The sequence below is a fragment of the Neolamprologus multifasciatus genome, chromosome 3 (assembly GCF_963576455.1).
Source record: "Neolamprologus multifasciatus chromosome 3, fNeoMul1.2, whole genome shotgun sequence".
Lineage (NCBI taxonomy): Eukaryota > Metazoa > Chordata > Actinopteri > Cichliformes > Cichlidae > Neolamprologus > Neolamprologus multifasciatus.
The window spans coordinates 37,743,571-37,763,105 of NC_140441.1; the positions used below are offsets into that span (position 1 = coordinate 37,743,571).

Here is a 19,535-nt window from a genome sequence, read left to right on the forward strand (position 1 = left end):
ATCAATTGTTACTCGAATTGTCCTTTCCTCAAGTCTCTGAATGGCCTCAGCGTCTTGTCGGGACCTGGTAATGAACCGCTCACTCCGGTATGGCAAGGTATCCATATTCCAGAGTCTCTCAACATGGCTGAAGAGCTCAGCTTCTGGTGAGGCCCCAGAGGTGAAGAGACACAGAGGCGAGGCTGCCGTTTACAATAAAATGTACTTAACGTGTTAGAATCTCGATGGACCCTGTAAAGTCCATCCAAGTCGGGTGTGCACAGCTGCTGGTCCACCTGGAGGGCCTAGACATACTGGCTCCACAGGAGTGAGAAGATGTGGATTATCCAACCCAATAAGCAGAAGGGGTTGTACTTCCTTTATGTCTGGCAGTGGCAGGTGCTTAAGGTGACGGTACTGCTCCTGTAACACTCTTATTGGGTAACTATGGCGTGCTAGGCCAAGTTCCTTTGCTGTGAAGGCTCGGTGGATCTGGAAGGACTTGTTAGGCTGTGAGGCAGGAGAAATGGAGAATGACACACCATGGATGGTACAGATATCTTGACGGACAGTGCGGAGTGCTAGGTCCTCAGCTTCCCCGTGCAGCCCCAAGCGATCAACCGCTTCATGCAGAAGTATGGTACGCTCTGAACCATCATCCAGTATAGCATAGGTTTCAACCATCTTGGTACTGCTCCTAATGATGACACGACTTAGCTTGAGTAGCACCTGACTGCTATTGGTCTGCCGGTCTACGTACAGTGTCTCAGAGGTAGAACTTACTAAGCATGTGCTTTCCTCTGGTGCCCTGGTTGAATCAGAGGCTGTAACATCTGGGCTGGTATTGATATCATGAAGAACTTCAAGATGTCAGCGCCCACATGGTTTACACTTGGCTTTGATAGCTGCTTGATGATCACGGGCGCATTGCCAGCACCTCTTATTCGCCTTAATCCACTCTGTCTTCTGCTCCTTCGACAAGAGTTTGAAGTTACTGCACTGATTCAGGTAATGCTGCACCGTATTACAGAATGGGCAGTACTTCTTGGACCTTTCTTGTGTCGTTGACATGTCACCTTCCGTCTTTCTCCTGGGCTCACTACCATGGAGAATGGTGGTAGCCTTCTGAAACCTATGCTCAGGCCTTTCGTGAAACTTGCCTCTCCCTGTCCGAGTGGTCACAGTATTGGTCTCCAATTACCTGGACACGCACCTCATACTCAAGCCATTCAGCCAGATCAAGCAGTGTTGGTATAGGGGTGTTGATGGGATTGACAAATCTCTGGAAATTTGCTCTTAGGTCATAAGGTAACTTAGCTAAGAGGCGAGATACGTGTGAGCCACACCTCAACTCTGTCCGACCTTGTTCTCCCAACTGGTGTAACATACCCACTAGTGCACGGACTTGGAGTGCAAAAGACTTGAAGGCTCTGATGTCACCATTCCTAATGTTGGGTCCATCCATCAGTTTGGTAATCCTTTTTAAGGCCAGATGTTGAGGTTGCCCTTACATTTCTGTAAGTGCTCTCATGGTGTCAGCAAATGAGAATGGACTGTTACTGTATGAGTCAGCTACAAGTAGTGCATCTTCACACTTAAGGTGATCTGTCAAGATCTGGAACTTGAAGTGTTCAGGAGCATCAAGTGGAAGTATGTTATCTAGGGCTAACTTTAATCTTGCAAACTCACGTGGGTCCTCGTGCACAAAGTCGGGGATCGTTGGTTGAGGTCCACAATAAGTCTCTATTGGTTGGGCTCTGCTGAGAGAGAGTGGTGTCTGAGGGCACCCACCTGGTTGCAGGCGATTGGGCGGACACTGTCGGCGGTCATCTGGGTAGTTACCACAGCGCCTGTACTGATGACTCAAATCCTGATACCCATATCCATAAGGAGGACGATAGTGACTGTCAGGGCCGCTTGGGTGACCAGGGGTAGTATACCTGTCATCTTGTCTGTAGGATGGATCATCTTCATAGCAGGCTCCTAGTCTTGGCAATCTCGGAGGAGTGGCAGCCTGACTGTAGCTCCTGTGGCGACGAGCATACACCTCATCAACCCTTCTTTGGTGTCATTGGTGGAAGAAAATCTTGAGATTCAGGGCATGAGTCGACTGAAGGTGATGGTGACTGTGCGCTGCACTCCCTGTCGAGATCTGCTTCATTTAGACTGTGAGTGAGCTCCTCAATCAGGCCATGCTGGCTGTCCTTTGGATGTTGAGACTCATCCCCAAATGACACCTGTGGAGCACTTTCAGGCTGATGTGGGCTCTTCTGACCTTTGATTGGCACCAGCTTACTAGTGTGGGCAGGTGTGGTTGACGTCCCATCCTCACAAAGTCCAGACCGTGATGTGGCATGCTGTGGAGCTAGTACAGGTGAGCTAGAGATCAATTCTGTCAGGCGTTGCACATCTAGTCGGAGTTGATTGTGTTCCTCTTTCATGTGATGAATATATTGGAGAATTTCAGGATGAGTAGAATGCTTGCCCTGATCATCACGTGAGAGTCGGTTCTTAGCGAGGTCGTCCACTTCATAGTTCTGGAGGTATGATGGCAGCTTGCTACGTCTGTGCGGACGGTCAGACTCTCTGTATGGGTATCGGTCTTCCATTCTCAACATATAAGGCTGAAGCAGTTGCTCACATCCGGCTTGAAGGACCAAATGTTTAGAAGGGTGAAAGAAATCTGAGCTGGCAGCAATCACTTCAGAGTGTCGGGTCAGAACACTTGCAAATGTTCAGATGTGAGAGGAACAAACAGGCAGAGTCCAGGAATAAAGTTGTCATTCTTTGTATTTCCAATTGAGCCCGCAGCTGGGCAAGAGAGTGTGTGTGGGTGTGTGTGTGTGGTTTCTGCAGACAAAGCATAATGATACAAATCAATTAGGAATCAAATTACATAATAAACATAAAGATACAACTGAGGTGTACTCAAGTACAGTATATAACTAAATAAGCTGACATTATACTTCAGACTGGTTACATAAACTTAAAGTCAGACAGTATGCATTAACACACCGCATACAACTATGCACTGAAGGCAACTTTACATTGGTTTATCATCTGTTACACAGAACACAGAATCAACAACACGATAACAACGAATCTCTCTGCTAGAAGCTAATTAGCGAACAAATCTGTTATGCTAGCGAACTGCCACTTGTACATAACGTCAATTAAACAGAAGCAGAAACTGCTGGTAAGTCATCAAATACACTCATGGCTGAACATCAACATAACTTAGTGAAGTAAACATTAACTTACGGTCTTATGAACGCACACACTGTCCGTTGTTCGGCTGCCGTTTGTCTCTGAACTAAAGTCGCGGACATGCACACCGATGGAGCATTCAGGGGGCATAGGAAATCCCATACACAAACCTAACCCTTTTGTACAACAAATAGACTCAAGGACAGCTTTTACAACAGGGCAACGGCCCTAATCAGTGCAAACAGTTGACCTGATTGGTTACCTCCCAGGACTTCTTTTGGGGGGTAACAACAATAACAATAATAATATTTTTGTATTTTTATAAAAAAAAAACAAGGTGCAATAATAATTAATGTGAAATAGTAAGAGTATGCAATAGACATACACTTATTCGTCATTTTTATAAGTTAAGTTGTGATGTGTGGTATCGTGTCATGTTGTGTTGTATCTAGTGCTGATATTGGACAGTTTTCCAATTTCATTCTACTATACACCACCTTCACAGAATCTGTGTGGCCAATAATTATACAATCTCTAAATTCAGCAAAGTCATTAAAATAAATAATCCATTAGATTTGACTTCAATTGATGACATCTTCCATTGAAATTATGCACCTGTGCAACAGAGGCATGAAGAGGGAGCACAGCCATATTTAATCAGTAGCTCATCTTCCTCTTATTTAAAAAAAAAAAAAAGATGAAATGTTCTGGCTTTAGGTGTTTTTCTATGATATATATAGACTCTTATCCTCCATCAGAAGGATGCATTGCAGTGTGTCCATGATATAATGCTGGCAGTTTTATTGTGTTAAGCTAAATGACTGTAAATAGTCTGAAATTTCACTTTTAGAGCATTTCCTTCACACACACACAATATTCTTTATGTCTGATGATCGCTCCAAAACATGCTTCTTTTTCATAATGTTCTACTTTTGTTAAAGTTAAAAGAAAAAGAAGCTGCAGCCCTGAAGCTCAGTGATGAACACCAGACTGAGGAAGGAGATGAGAAGGACCTGCAGACACTGGAGAATAATTCACCAAACCATGTTGTGGGTAACATTTTTGCAAATTAAATCTTCCAAAATTTTGAAGCTTTATTTTAAAAGCTCTAACATTTTTTCTTTAATCTCAGGTGAATGAGGAAGTAGCTGTGGCACAGCAGCAGCTGCAGGGTGAGGAGCAGCACAGGGCGAATGATGAGGTGAGGATGCAGACACTGAAGAAAAGGCTGGAGAGCATGAATGAAGTGGTCTAAATGCATGAAACCAGCTCAGATGTTTCCCCAGTTGTCATCTAGTCCATGCTTAGCTGTATGCTAACCTAAATGAATAAATAATTGATCCTCTCAGCTGTGCTTCTGTTTGTTAGTTGGATAAAACTGAGGCGATGACACCTGACATGCTTAAAGAAAAGCAGGAGGTCTCTTCACAACTGAACCTCGGCCTTGCTGTCACCACGAGGAACAAAGTAAGCAACATCACCTCTTACAGCACACATGACCTTATATTACACTAACTCAGGACAACCATGTTATGGTACTTTTTAAAGAACTACATTTGAATGTCAGGAGATAAAGTAAACAGTTGGTGAGCACATGGTGATGGTTAGAAGGAAACGTCGTCTTTTAACAATAAAAAAAGCCTTTATCATACTGAGGGTGCACAGCCGTATTTGATCAGTAGCTGATCTCTTACCTAAAAAAATTAAAGCAATCTGACAAAAAAAACCAATTGTTTTTTCAAGTGTTTTATGCAATCTTCTTTGATTAAAAACACTTTTGTTTTTTCATTCAGAAGACACAGTTATTAGTTTTTCAGTGGTAAAAATCAGTCGATGGAAAATGAGCTGCAATGGCCATCGATGCTGATGACCACTGTACCAAACCTGTTTTTTAGAGAAGCAAAAACCACTTTCAGGATTAAAATGTAGACAGCTTTTGATCTAGATCACTTAAAATCATATTTGTTTTGAAACCTGATTACACTTGGAGATTCACCAATTCAAGAATATGTGTATTTTGTTAACAATGCTAACAAAATATACATTTAGTATACAAATTTCTTATGTTGTTTTTTTTCTCTGTGATCTCAGGTGAATGAGTGGATTCCACTTGCATAAGTGGATTTTGTTAGACACTGCCATCAAGTGTAGTTTCATTCTGATGTACACATCATTAAAAAAAACCCACTTGCATAAACTGAAACAACTTCCTCAACATGTGTGTAATGAGCTCCTGATCTTTTTAAACATAGCAGTTACAAGCTGAACTGAAGAGCAAGGATGAGGAGACTGAGGTGCTCAAGACTCAGGTAATTCTATATAACAAAATTAAAGGACTTTTTAATTGTTCTTTCAATCACATATGCGTCAATAAAAGCAGATGCCTATCAATGAGTCTCCGAGTAAAGATATAAAAGCTGATGTCCTGATGCTGCATGATGAGAATGAACAGAATGAACTCCTACAGATAGTCGAGCAGTTGCAGAAGACAGAAGCTGAACTCAAGAGCAAGGATGAGGAGATTGAGGAGCTCAAGACTCAGGTAATTCTATATAACAAATTAAAACATTGCTCTTATCTGTAAGGAGGCCCCAGGGCAGATCCAGGACACAGTGGAGACACATATCTCTCCTGACCTGGGAACCACTTGATGTTCCCCGAGAGCTGAAGCAGGGGGCTGGAAAGAAGGAGGTCCAAGTTTTATTGTTTACACTACTGACCTCATTCCACAAGCCTGGATGAGCAGAAGAAGATGGATGGATAACATGTCACTGCTATCTGCATATTTGAGCTGAGACAGATCGGCAACTCTTCCCCCCATTCATTATGTAGCCATTAAGCTAAGCTCTAGGAGTATAACCAGTATGACTAATGTGATACTGAGCCACTGTGTTTGTTTTTTGTTAGCTGGAGAGACTTCAGTGGCTGAGAAATGACACACTTTGTCAGGCGTTGTGTGGAGGCGAGGAAGAAGGAACCCAAACGCAGGACTCACAGGTAGGTGAAGACTGGTGAAGGTTTATTATAGGGAGTGGAGGAACAGAGGGTGAACGGAGTCCACAGAGAGACAGTTCAGGTGGGTGGCCGCGTGGCCGGCGGCCGAGACGAGACAGTTCAGGTGGGCGGCCGCGAGGAAGACGGCGGCGGCCGCTGAGCTGGTCCGGTGGGCGGCCGCGAGGAAGGCGGCGGCGGCCGCGGAGCAGGTCTGGTGGGCGGCCGCGAAGAAGGCGGCGGCAGCCGCGAGGAAGACGGCGGCGGCCACGAGGGAGACGGCGGCGGCCGCAGAGCAGGTCCGGTGGGCGGCCGCGAAGAAGGCGGCGGCGGCCGCGAGGAAGACGGCGGCGGCTGCGAGGAAGACCCGCCACGAGGAAGACGGCGGCGGCCGCGGAGCAGGTCCGGTGGGCGGCCGCGCCGGCGATGACGTCCAGAACGTGGCTGGGGCGAAGCAGAGGCTGACGCCAAGGCTGAGGCTGACGCCGAGGCTGAGGCTGGCCCAGGCGAAGCGGAAGCTGAGGCTGGACCAGGCGAAGCCGAAGCTGAGGCTGGACCAGGCAAAGCCGAAGCTGAAGCTGAGGCTGGACCAGGCGAAGCTGAAGCTGAAGCTGGACCAGGCGAAGCTGAAGCTGAAGCTGAGGCTGAGTCTGGACCAGGAGAAGCTGAAGCTGAAGCTGGACCAGGCGAAGCAGAAGCTGAGGCTGAGGCTGGACCAGGCGACGGCACGGGAGCCGGGGGTGACGGAGCCACAGCTTTAGGGCCAGCGGCCGCGGAAGCCCCTGGCTGGAGACAGGCAGGGCCAGCGGGCGCGGAAGCCCCTGGCTGGAGACAGGCAGGGCCAGCGGGCGCGGAGGCCCCTGGCTGGAGACAGGCAGGGCCAGCGGGCGCGGAGGCCCCTGGCTGGAGACAGGCAGGGCCAGCGGGCGTGGAAGCCCCTGGCTGGAGACAGGCAGGGCCAGCGGGCGCGGAGGCCCCTGGCTGGAGACAGGCAGGGCCAGCGGGCGCGGAGGCCCCTGGCTGGAGACAGGCAGGGCCAGCGGGCGCGGAGGCCCCTGGCTGGAGACAGGCAGGGCCAGCGGGCGCGGAGGCCCCTGGCTGGAGAGCGGCCGGGCCAGCGGGCGCGGAGGCCCCTGGCTGGAGAGCGGCCGGGCCAGCGGGCGCGGAGGCCCCTGGCTGGAGAGCGGCCGGGCCAGCGGGCGCGGAGGCCCCTGGCTGGCAAGCAGGAGGGCTCACAGCTGGCTCTGGGTGCTGTGGCTGCAGGTCCGGGAACTGAACTGACTGGACGGGAGGCGACTGGACTGACTGGACGGGAGGCGACTGGACTGACTGGACGGGAGGCGACTGGACGGGAGGCGACTGGACTGACTGGATGGGAGGCGACTGGACTGACTGGACTACAGACTGGACTACAGGGGACTGGTGAACGGGAGGAGACTGGACTACAGGGGACTGGTGGACGGGAGGAGACTGGACTACAGGGGACTGGTGGACGGGAGGAGACTGGACGACAGGGGACTGGTGGACGGGAGGAGACTGGACGACAGGGGACTGGTGGACGGGAGGAGACTGGACGACAGGGGACTGGTGGACGGGAGGAGACTGGACGACAGGGGACTGGTGGACGGGAGGAGACTGGACGACAGGGGACTGGTGGACGGGAGGAGACTGGACGACAGGGGACTGGTGGACGGGAGGAGACTGGACGACAGGGGACTGGAGGGCAGGAGGAGACTGGACGACAGGGGACTGGAGTGAAGGCTGAAGAGCAGGTGAGGGAACTGACTGGAGTGGGGAAGCTAAGGGATGAACAGAGGTTGGCGATGCTAATGGCTGAGCTAATGACAGAGTTACCGAGGGGATAAGATTGCTGCCTGGGCTAATAAGGCTGGTGCCTGAGCAGGGGACACCTCAGCCAGCCTAACCAGGGACAGTGCGAGGGCGTGAAAGGCTGGATCAGGAGGTGGATGAAGAGGTGTAGTAGTAGGTGAACCGGTTAGCTCTTCCAAGCCTCCAGGGAGGTCAGGTTGGGTTGAGGCTGCCCTCAGCCTGGGCGCTGGGACAGGCACGGGAGGTGGCTGGACACCAGTCACCCCCACCCGGGAAACAAGAGCGGATGTGGAGGTAGACTGCGTCGCAGCTGCCTTCCTCCTGGGAGCTGGCACCGGTGTGGGTGTAGGCCGGGCCCTAGACATCTGAGGAGGTTATGTGTTTTATGAGAACAATCAGATGACGGATGTGGAAAACAGTTAGTGGAACTCACCACCGGGAGTTGTTGAAAATAGTCCATCTTATGGCGGCGTGTGCGCCGCTTTCTCCGGGAAGAGGAAGCAGCCGGGGTAAACAGCTGAGCCTCTGGCGCGGTAGCCTCCATTGAGCCGCGGTGGGAGGCGTAGCCGCGGTGCCGTGGCGAAGGTGGAGGTCCGGCGAATGAGGCGGCGGGTGTGTGAACGAGGAGCGGAGCGGCGAGAGAGGGAGCGGCCGAAACGCGGCATGAAACGTCCGCTCTCCGCGGCAAATTGCTCCGGGGCAGGTGAGACAGCAGGTGGGGGAACGCGGCGTCTCCGAGGCCCGCCCAGAGCCAGGCGAGTCCCCTCGAAGACGTGCTCTCTCTCCGCGAAGAGCCGCTGTTTTCCCCTGACCACCTCTGCCCAACGGGAAAGCGCTGCCACCTGCCGCTCGTAGAGGTCCGAGTCCGCTGGGTCCCAATCGTGTCTTCGTGGCACGGGTCGTGTCATTCTGTCAGGCGTTGTGTGGAGGCGAGGAAGAAGGAACCCAAACGCAGGACTCACAGGTAGGTGAAGACTGGTGAAGGTTTATTATAGGGAGTGGAGGAACAGAGGGTGAACGGACACTGACTGGCTGGAACACTGAATGGCTGACTGACTGAGAGAACACGGGGAGGACAACATCACACGAACATCAATGACACGACAAAGAACTGGTGAAACCGAGGAACTTAAATACACAGGTTGAATGATGACAATGATTGGAAACAGGTGAGTACAGGGCTGAACATAATCTGACTAATGACACGAGAGACAAGCTGACATGGGGAAAAAACAGGAAGTGAAAACATTGATGTGGGAAAACTGAAAACACTGGGTCACCGACCCAGGAACCCTGACACACTTAAAGGGATGGATGAGTCACAAAGGAAGTTCACCAAGCTTACCCTTGCTATCAAGAGGATGGAGAAAGTAATTCTCAAATACAAACACAAACTTCCACATACAATATCAGCACTGTTCCATTAAGTTTGTGGTAGATTGCAACACATGCAACACAACACAAGTTTATGCAATCGAGCCTTTGTTAAAAGCAGAGTTAGGAAAACAAATCATGTCATCTCAGGCTGACCCTGGTATTAGAGACACAGAAGAAATACGTTTTAAGCTTAATACAACAACATGGTTCTTCAATTATTTTTCAGTTGGAGGAAAATGTAGGTTTACACAGGGTCCAATCACCTTGTTCTAAATATGAATCGTTGGAGAAAGACCTGCAGAAACTGAAGACAGAGCTTGAGGCCTGCCAATCAAAGGTTAGTGTCTTTTATTTCTTTTACCTCCATATATTCAGTTTTATATCAAGTTATATCTCTATGAATATTTTTATATGAGTCCATCAACCACCTTCAAAAAGAGGAATAGAAGCAACAATATTTTGCTACTTGCCAGTGCTAAGATTGTTGCCAATGTTTGGTAGCAAATTAAATATTTCATTAGCCCATTTCACAATATATTCTGTTATATTGATTCTGTATTAATACACACTTCATCAATCAGTTATAATTTCTCTCTGGACGTGACTATCTCTCTGTTCGCCACATATTTTTTGTTTTTAAAATTGTTAAGGTGTTTCTAAAGTAGATATTGTTCTTTGTAGTAATTTTTTGATGAACTCAATACCAGCTTTATTCCATCATTTTGGTTGGTAAATATGTTCCCTAACTGAACAGATAGATGACTTACACAGTACAATACAGAAACTTTTCCCTTTTAGTAAAAATGACTGTTGTCATGTTTTCCTTTTCTCCAAGGTCAAAGATCTAGAGGCTGAAGTCCTCAAGTTTCGTGTTGAAAAAAATAAGTGGTTAGGAGATAAGGAGGAGCTACAAACCACACAGAGGAAACTTGAGGCAAAGAATAAAGAGGTGAATTTTTCATTCCTTATGATGAAGAAGCCGATTGTTTGAGGGTACATAGAATTATTCAAACTGTTAATTTCTCAATAATCTTTATTGTGAGTACCCTTACTGACACAGCAGATAGTGGTTAAAATATTTCTTTGAAAACATTAAACAACCTGAAACCACCACAACTTAAAAAAAAATTTCTACTTGCTCAGCTGAATGTTGAAGTATCACAACTACAACATCTGCTTAATAAAGAGAAGCAGATGAGGAGGGATACTGAGATGGACGTGGAATCCCTGAAAACAAAGCTGGAGACCAACAGTAAAGAGGTAATTTTATTTTCATGTTTTTTTTTTATTATTATATTAACTTATTACCTTATATCTGTTTCCTTCTTTTATGCATTCAGGTTTGAATTTGACTCCAAATATAAACATTTTCGAAAATATTATATTTTAGCTGCAGTTTCTCTCTGGAAATGACTGTCTCTATTTAATGTCTTTTTAAAGATCATTACTGATGTTTACATTAATTACATAAACTGAAATAATCAGGTTAAAAATTTAATATTTGTTTTGTTCTGTTAAATGAGTCAATTTTCATTGTTTCTCCTTCCCATGAAAAGTTAAAAGAAAAAGAGGCTCAACTCTTGGAGCTTCGCGCTGAGAGAAATAGAAGAGAAAGAGATGAGAAGGAACTGCAGACCAAAAATAGGAAGCTTGAAGCCGAGAAGAAAGAGGTTCATATTTTGTTCATTAGATTTAATATCTAATATTTCTAATGCAAAATAAAAAGTTAACATGCTTTTTTTTCTCATCACAGTATGTAATTATGTTGTAGAAACTCTTATAAATGTACCTTTACCTTTTTCCCTCCCGTCCCAGTTGAATGAAGAAGTAGCTGAATTACAGCAGAGGCTTGGGAAAGAGAAGCAGAAGAGGCAGGATGCTGAGATGGCCCTGAAGTCCTGAATGAAGGAGCTTGAGACCAAAGACTAAGGGTTCATATCTTTAATTTAACTGCATTCGTCAAGGTCTTCATTACTTCATTACAAATTTATTCAAATAACGCAAACTTTACATTGGAAGTTCATCAAACTATCTAATATATGATTTAATCATTTTCTGTTAAAGTGCATGGACATATATCAGTTTTAAATTTGTTTAAACATTTGTTTTTATTTTGTTTTCCCCATTTTCTGCCTCTCAGCCATTTTTACACATAGTAGGTCCCATCTCATTCGGTTAATTATTAATCTATACTACTTATTTTTGTACATCAGTTTATTTCATGTATTATACTTCTTAGGCATAGACAGTAATATTGTGGGTCAGAATGACCTATAAATCCTGCTAGCTTGCATACTGTAAAAAGTGACTGCTTAGGAGATCCAGCTAATTTTGGCAAAATGTGTTTGAAACACTTTTTTATTTTCTTCTAATTTGTTTGTTCGTTCAGTTTTTTTCTGCCATAGTAAATATTATTATTATACACATATTGAGAGTGATCCAAATGTTATATAATTATAACTCCGAGTTTATTTTTTTATTTTGATTTGATAATGCCATGAAAATATTCTACACCCTAAAAAAATTGGGTTAAAAATAACCCAATTTGTAACCCAATGCTGGGTCAAATATGAACAGACCAAACGCTGGGTTGTTTCAACTTAAGATGGTTGGGTTAGTGGTTTGACCCAGCACACTGGGTTAGGATAACTATCCAAAAATTGGGTTGAGGTTGAGTTGAGGTTAACAAAAATTGGGTTGAAACCCATCAGAAGGGTTATATTACCCTCTGCATCTGGGTTAATTAATGGTCATGGGAATTTGCAAATGTACTGTTTATGAGATTTGGGGAAACCTGCAGTCAGCTGAGACTGAAGAAGTCACTTGGATGAGTGATGAAACGTTTCTCCCACTGAAAACTCTACATCCAGATGAACAGAATCAAACTTTGGGGATTTACTTATCTGGATGATTGAGCATGCATCAGGGCATTGTAAGGTGTGTATTTTAGTATTAACCAGTTGATGCTACAGTGCACACACAGTTTGTTGTTGCTGTTTGTCTGTTTACCACAAATCTGTCTGATTGCTCCCAATTTTAACGTCAGCTACCAAATAAAACCAAGTTCTCTTCAGGCCAATCGTAGGTCACTGGTACAGTTCAAGCAGTAGTGGATTTGATTGGTGTTCACTGTGGCACACTTGAGGCCTTACCTAGACCCCAGATTTATCCTTGTGTGACACGGTGGGGTGAAACACATCTGGCCTTTACCAGAAGAATATCCCTGTTTTCATGATCTGAAAAAATGGAAACATTTCACTAAAAATCTTGAAAGTTAAATTGTCTGATGAGGGAACATACACAGTTGTAAAAATAAAGTTGTGACAGATCTCCATCCAGTCCTTTGAAAAGTACATCCTTGCTGTTTCCATAGGAAATTATGAAGTCACTACCATCCAGGTGCAGACAACGGATCATCACAAAGTGTCACAATATCTATAAAAGTTGGTCTGTTGGTCAATGTGTTGATAAAATCATACAATCTTCCCCCGAGGACATCCAAGCAAACTCACCTTCCGATCAGATTGTGTAGAATGACATATGTTACTAAATGAATAAGGAAGTATGACTGTGTTTGGAAGGGTTGAAAGAAGAAAGTATCTTCACAGGGTGGTTGTAGCTCAGGTGGCAGAATCTGGAATTCAAAATGTCCTCTGGATTTGTAAAAAAAAAAGAAAAAGAATTTACATACTGTCTTGGGAATAGTGTCGCACACACAGTGTGTCGACATTGTATTAGCTGTGTTGTTAATATGGTCCTATCAGTGAAAATCTTGGCCTGTTGGCCAGTCTTTGGTCTGTTGCAGTTGAATTCTTTGATAGCTTTGGTTACGCCCTGGTTTTCATCTACTTTAATCAGGTTAAAATCTAAATACATGTTTCAGTTTGCTTTGTGACCAAATACCTGAAATCAGGTAAAAACAGCCCTGAGGCCCTTTATGTTGTCCTAGCAAACCATGACACTAAAAATCATCTTAACATTCCCATTGCAATTATTTCTCATTGGAACATTTATAACGGATCATGTATATGAACGATACTGTAATAAAGAATAGAAGAGTGATCTCAGTGATGGTGAGACCAATGCCATGTGTGCCATGTCAAAGTGTACAAAATGTGTAATTTTGTTTGGGTTTTTAATTATAAGCAGGAAATAGTGTGTACGTAACATGTAATATTTTATTACTGCAAAACATTGTGGTGGTGAAGAAAACAGCATTAAATGTATATTGTTGATGGGTTTCTTTGGTACGCAGATGTGAAAAGATTGAAGTGTTAATAAAGTTAGTGTCCCTAGGATTTGTGAAATCTGTACAAGTGCTGGAGCCTGTTGGATACAGTCATGTGTTAGGCATTGTTGTTCAGTGAAGGGGAAAAAAGAAACAGTATTAACCTAATGATATTAACTATACAAAGCCTTTAAAAAGCATCTGTCAGAAAGTAGAAATTAATTTTAAAAAACAGAAGTGAAGATGTGGATAAACATTCTGTGAAAGTAACTATTTTATATCTTTAATTCAGTGGGTTTGTGTATGTATGTAGTATCAGCTGTTACCTGTGTCTTCCTTAGCTGTATTCTCAGGTCTCTTGATCATTGGTGTAAACCGACTCTTCTAAAAAAATGTTTTAAATGTATTAATTTTTGTTGTGCTTCAATCCTAACATACATGGTGAATGCATTTCTTATGTCAACTTTTACCTAGATCTTTTTAGCGTGTTTAAAAAACTTTGGCCTACAGAACAGGCTTAACCTGTTAGCACTACCAGGTGATTAGTAGACAGCTGGGCTAGAGTTTAAGCTTTCATTTAGCCACATGATAAATAAGCAGAGTTTCATAAACTTGAAGACCTTAACTTTCAAACAAGTCTATTACATGTATTTTGCTTTGTTGTTCTTTTCTATTGTTTCCATCACAATTATAATGTGTATGTTTGCTTCTTTTGGCGGATATAGGCTATCATAATTTTATGAGGTGTTTCGATCTAAATTTTGTTTGTTTAAGTTGTTGATTTCTGTCAGACATGCTTCTGTGTGCAAATGTAAACAAAAGTAAAGGTGCACTCATGCAAACATTTTTTCATAGCAAGGTCTAACATAGTGTAGCTTTTAATGTGCAGCAGGTGAATATAAGACACTGCCATCCAGTGTACTTTCATTCTGATGTACACCAAAAGGAAACCACCATAAAAAAATCTACTTACATAAACTGAAACAACTTCCTCAACACGTGTGTACAGAGCTGTTCGCAGTGTATAAAGGAGAAGTCAAGCCAAGATACAAAAAGATACACTGTCACAGATTATTACAAGTAATCAACTATATTTATCTTGTAAAACCTAAATCAGTTTTTGAACTACACCTCTGGAGTCTTTACATTATGTGCATTTGTAATATAATGTTGTAGATTGTAGGTCAGTTGAAACACTGGAGCTCCTGCACTAAAGTGACCTGGTTTCCCACTTTATGTGGCATTTATAATTCCTTGTTCCCATCATCCCACAAACTGGAAGAATATCCACATTGTATTGGCTCTAGTGTATTCAGCACATGAGTCTAGATCAGGGGTAGGCAACCTTTCTGATGATGAGTGCCATCTAAAATTTCCTAAGAAGTCAATATGCCATATGATTGCATTAGAAATAAATTGAACAACGCTATATATCAACAAACACTATATAGAACAACTTTATAGAATTATATTTGTTCGCAGATGTTGGCAGCTATCAGCAAATAGTTATCAGCTATTTCAAAAAAAGGACAATTTTATCCATAACAAGAACTCCATAACAGCAAATGAACTACACAACAGAAAATACAAATGCTATTTATGGTCTCTTCACAACAATGATAAGAAAATAAACTGGGCCAATATGGCATGTTTGTTAATACAGAGATACACATGTTAATGGGATCCCTGGTCTCCCACTCAGAGACACAGGTCTCCAAGTGTCCAGCATTCAGACGGCTACCTGAGGAAAATCATATGAGAGAAAATCTGCTCACACAGATATGTAGATCCAAATACTGTCAATAAGGCCTCTGCAATGTTCTGAAGACAGTTAACCTTGTCAGGTAGTGATGTCCAGCAGGTGAAAATGCAAGCTCCATGAACACGCACAGCTATGGATTCCAACTGCATCTGTAGTTCTGCAAACTTTGACCCCGACAGAGTCGAGGTTTTCAGTTCAATCAGCTGCATTTCGATGTCCTCTGTGTCCAGCCAGTTAAAGAGAGAAAAAATCCAGCTGCTCATTAAAACTTTCTGGTAAGAAAAGAAAAGAAAACTGGTCCATACACCTGAAAGTCCCAAAAACACATTGTGAATTCTGTCTACAGATGTATCCATGTACAGTGGCTTGCAAAAGTATTCGGCCCCCTTGAACTTTTCCACATTTTGTCACATTACAGCCACAAACATGAATCAATTTTATTGGAATTCCACGTGAAAGACCAACACAGTATGATTTATTGTAACTGACTGTAAAACGTCAGCATAACGAAAATAAACTCCACCTAAACTTGGTTTATACCCAGATAGACTGCAGGTCATAACTTCTTACCTGAAGTTCAGTTCACCTGACACTCGGACCGCCTCGGGTCTCTCCTCCTCCACCAAAAAACTGAGTTATTTTTCACACCAGCCAGCACCTGGCCAATCCACCACCTTTCATTGTTTATACCGTTACTAAAAAAAAAAAATTAAAATGAAAATGAAAAAAATGAAAAATCACCATCGGCCCACTGGACAAATGGTCGGTATGCCTGATGGGCAGTCCAGCTATGGTCGTGCCATAGCTGGACTGCCCATCGCGAAGGGTCGGCAACGGCACACGTGCCCAGGGTTGCTGACCCCTGGTCTAGAAGCATGTGGTTAACAAAGAGAGAGAACATGAAGCACAGATGAAGCAGCTGGAATAACAATAATGGGACAATAGAAAGGAACACCAGGAAGGTACAAAGGCTAACGCACAATAAAACAGTTCAGTTATCATTTATGCTAATTGAATTATTATTATTCATCATTCAATGCCAGAGGAGCATAGTTTGTCTGTTCATTTATTTATTTATTTAGTTATTTATTATTATCAAAAACTAATTTAAACCATTAGTAACATTTTTGCCACATATTAACTTTGTTTTGTTAGTTTTTGTTTGTCCTGGAGACATGTTTGTGTGCACAAACAAAACAAAGTATGGACACACAAGAAAACATTTCATTATAGCAAGGTCAAAGGTCAAGGCCTTAAGTTTGTAATAGTTGCTCAACCAGATCATATTATTGGCATTACAAGCATTTAATGAAGTTTCCTTTTAACATGCGCACACTCACATGAACTGATTGTTTGTCTGACAGGCACAAATTCTTTTCTCATCAGACTTCTGAAGAAACCACGCCTCCTGTTACTGCAGGTGAGTGTTTCCTTTAACCAGTGCTGAAGGAGTCATGCTGCACAGCCTCACTCACTGCAAGAAAGCAGATGCATCAGTTTCATTTATGAGGTAAATACTTGTTGTTTTGTTGTTTGTATAGTTTACTGTATAATAGAAACATAATGTGTGTCTCTGTGGTTGTAACGGACAACTTTAAACTGTTAAACTTTTAGCCTCAAAAATGTAAAACTTTGATTTAAGGTGTGTTTGTTTATTTGTGAGGAAATTTACAACAAGCTACATTGTAATACTTAATATCCCTCTATGCTGTACATTACACAGTGTGTGTGCAATGAAGGCCATCTACAGAGAAGAAACAGTTTAAGCATAACAAATCATTACGACCTAATTAACATGAACTCTTACCCTTTTTTTTTGAGTCAAAATAGATAAAATAATTTATTCTGATTATAGTTAAGTGTTGATAGATCATCAAGTTGAGTTAGGATGCTGTTTTTAAACATCTACATTTTTTGAGTACAACATGAATGCAGAGGTATATCTCTTTAATGTGACGATTTCCTTCTTGTTTTACAGAACAAAATGAGCCTAAAAAGCTGGTTTGGATTCTCAGTCAGCCCAGGTAACCTGACACAAGAATATTCAAATGTAAAGCTCAGTACTTGTTTATATGTGTCTAAAAATACTTCAGAAAACTCTGCTTTTCTTCACTTGCTATTTTTTACTGGCAGTTGGAAGAAACATTTTTGTTTTTGACATTGGAGATTATTATTATTATTACAGTTATTTTATTTTCAGTATTTTCTTTAATTTTTCACTTCAGAGAATTTGACTTCTTCTCCGGTCATCTGCATCGGTGTTGTCGGTACTCTTGTCTCGGGGGGCGTTCTTCTTGTCAAATACAAGGTAAGGAAAAGAAAAACAGTAAATCACAAATTCCTTTTTCACTTTTCCTCTCTCTGACATAAATGTAACAAGCTATATGAATAACCTTTTTAATAATAATAGTATATTCTAACATGTCTGATAATGAGAGGGACAACCCAAGTTAATTAAGACTTTATAAGAATCAAACTAAACACTAATTGACGATTACCAACTTAGGTGTTGTTTTTTGAGAGAGCAAAAATGAAAATAATACAGCTGACAGAAACTCAACTGAGGCTTTGAGCTGAAGAAAAACAGAAAATGAAACCAAACATATAAGTAAACAATGGACATTTCTTCTGTCTACGTCAGATGAAGAAAGAAACAAAGAGAATTGCGTGTTAGAAGGAAGTCTAACCTGAACAACAAGGTTCAGTCAGAGATGAATCAGAAGCACAAAGCCAAGAGAGCAACTCAATACAATAAAATTACCAACCATCACATCGAGACTCTGTTGTAAAGCAAACACAAGTTTTTAGAGGTGTTGCTTTGTTGACTTTTGACAGCTTGTTTCACTCTCTCTTTAGTGCCACATTTGTGTGTACAAATCTAAACAAAAGTAAAGGTGCACTGATGAAAACATTTTTAAATAGCATGTACACTAAAAGCAAACCATTAAAAAAGCATAAAAAATCCACTTGCATAAACTGAAACAACTTCCTCGACATGTATGTACTGAGCTCCTGATCTTTTTCAACACAGAAGACACAAGCTGAACTCAAGAGGAAGGATGAGGAGATTGAGGTGCTCAAAAATGAGGTAATTCTATATAACAAATTAAAGCATTGTTCTAATCTGGAGGGAGTGCCCAGGGCAGATCCAGGACACAGTGGAAAGACTACATGTCTCTACCAGCTTGGGAGCTGCTTGATGTTCCCCAGAGCTGAAGCAGGGAACTGGGAAGACGGAGTTCTTGGCTTTCTTGCTTACACCGCTGCCCCCATTCTACAAGCCTGGATGAGCAGATGAAGATGGATGGATGTGATAATATGTCACTACTCTCTTCATTTTTGACTCTTCCCCCATTTATATGTAGCTATTAAGCTAAGCTCTGGGATGACCAGTATGACTAATGTAATATTGATCCTCTCCACTATTGTTAGCTGGAGAGACTTCAGTGGCTGAGAAATGACACACTGAAGGGGTAGGGGTCACAACGGAAGTTCACCAAGCTTACCTCTGCTATCAAAAGAATGGAGAAAGTAAATCTCAAATACATACACAAACCTTCTTGTACAATGTCAGCACTGTTCCATTAAGTTTGTGTCAGATCACAACAGAAGTCGTCTCAAGGGACTTATATGATGGGGAGGCAAAACCACTTTGAGAATGAAGCCTTTGTTAAAAGCAGAGTGAGGATGTGCAGCAATGTTTACTGTCTCTTCAGTTGGAAGGCAAAGTAAACAAATCTCTACATAAATTAATAAACATTTTATACATTTCTAGAACCAAATCATGTAATCTGAAGGTGCGTTGTAGGGAAAGGTCAAAATCTTTAGGTGACCCTGGTATTAGAGACACAGCAGAAATACATTTAAACTTAATACAACAACATGGTTATTCATTTATTTTTTCAGTTGGAGGAAAATGTAGACTTAGATAGGGTCCAATCACTCTGTTCTAAGAATGAATCGTTGCAGAAAGACCTGCAGACCCTGAAGACAGAGCTCGAAGACAGCAAATCAGAGGTTATTGTCTTTTATTTCCTTTACCTCTGAACATTCAGTTTGATATCAAGTTATATCTCAATGCACTGAATATTTTTATATGACCCCATCAACCTCCTTCTAAAAGAGGACTAGAATGAACAACATTTAGCTATTCTCTAGTGC

At 42.8% G+C, this 19,535-nt stretch overlaps 1 protein-coding gene and 1 pseudogene across 2 annotated transcripts in view; both read left to right on the forward strand.

The window, feature by feature from the left end:
- The window catches only part of LOC146523013 (uncharacterized), a 42,467-nt pseudogene that overhangs the window by 18,478 nt on the left and 4,454 nt on the right, over positions 1-19,535 (forward strand). The window contains exons 11-16 of the transcript XR_014871147.1: positions 4,319-4,387; positions 4,555-4,653; positions 5,439-5,495; positions 5,654-5,728; positions 18,807-18,905; positions 19,281-19,391. The product of XR_014871147.1 is annotated as an uncharacterized LOC146523013 (transcript). The remainder of the gene's footprint in view (positions 1-4,318; positions 4,388-4,554; positions 4,654-5,438; positions 5,496-5,653; positions 5,729-18,806; positions 18,906-19,280; positions 19,392-19,535) is intronic.
- Positions 8,723-15,164, forward strand: LOC146523016 (uncharacterized). Its single transcript, XM_085142760.1, has 6 exons — positions 8,723-9,377; positions 9,611-9,721; positions 10,220-10,333; positions 10,528-10,644; positions 10,941-11,054; positions 11,200-15,164. Exons 1-6 carry the CDS (start codon positions 9,318-9,320, stop codon positions 11,284-11,286), a joined length of 603 nt encoding a protein of 200 aa, XP_084998886.1. The 5' UTR covers positions 8,723-9,317; the 3' UTR covers positions 11,287-15,164.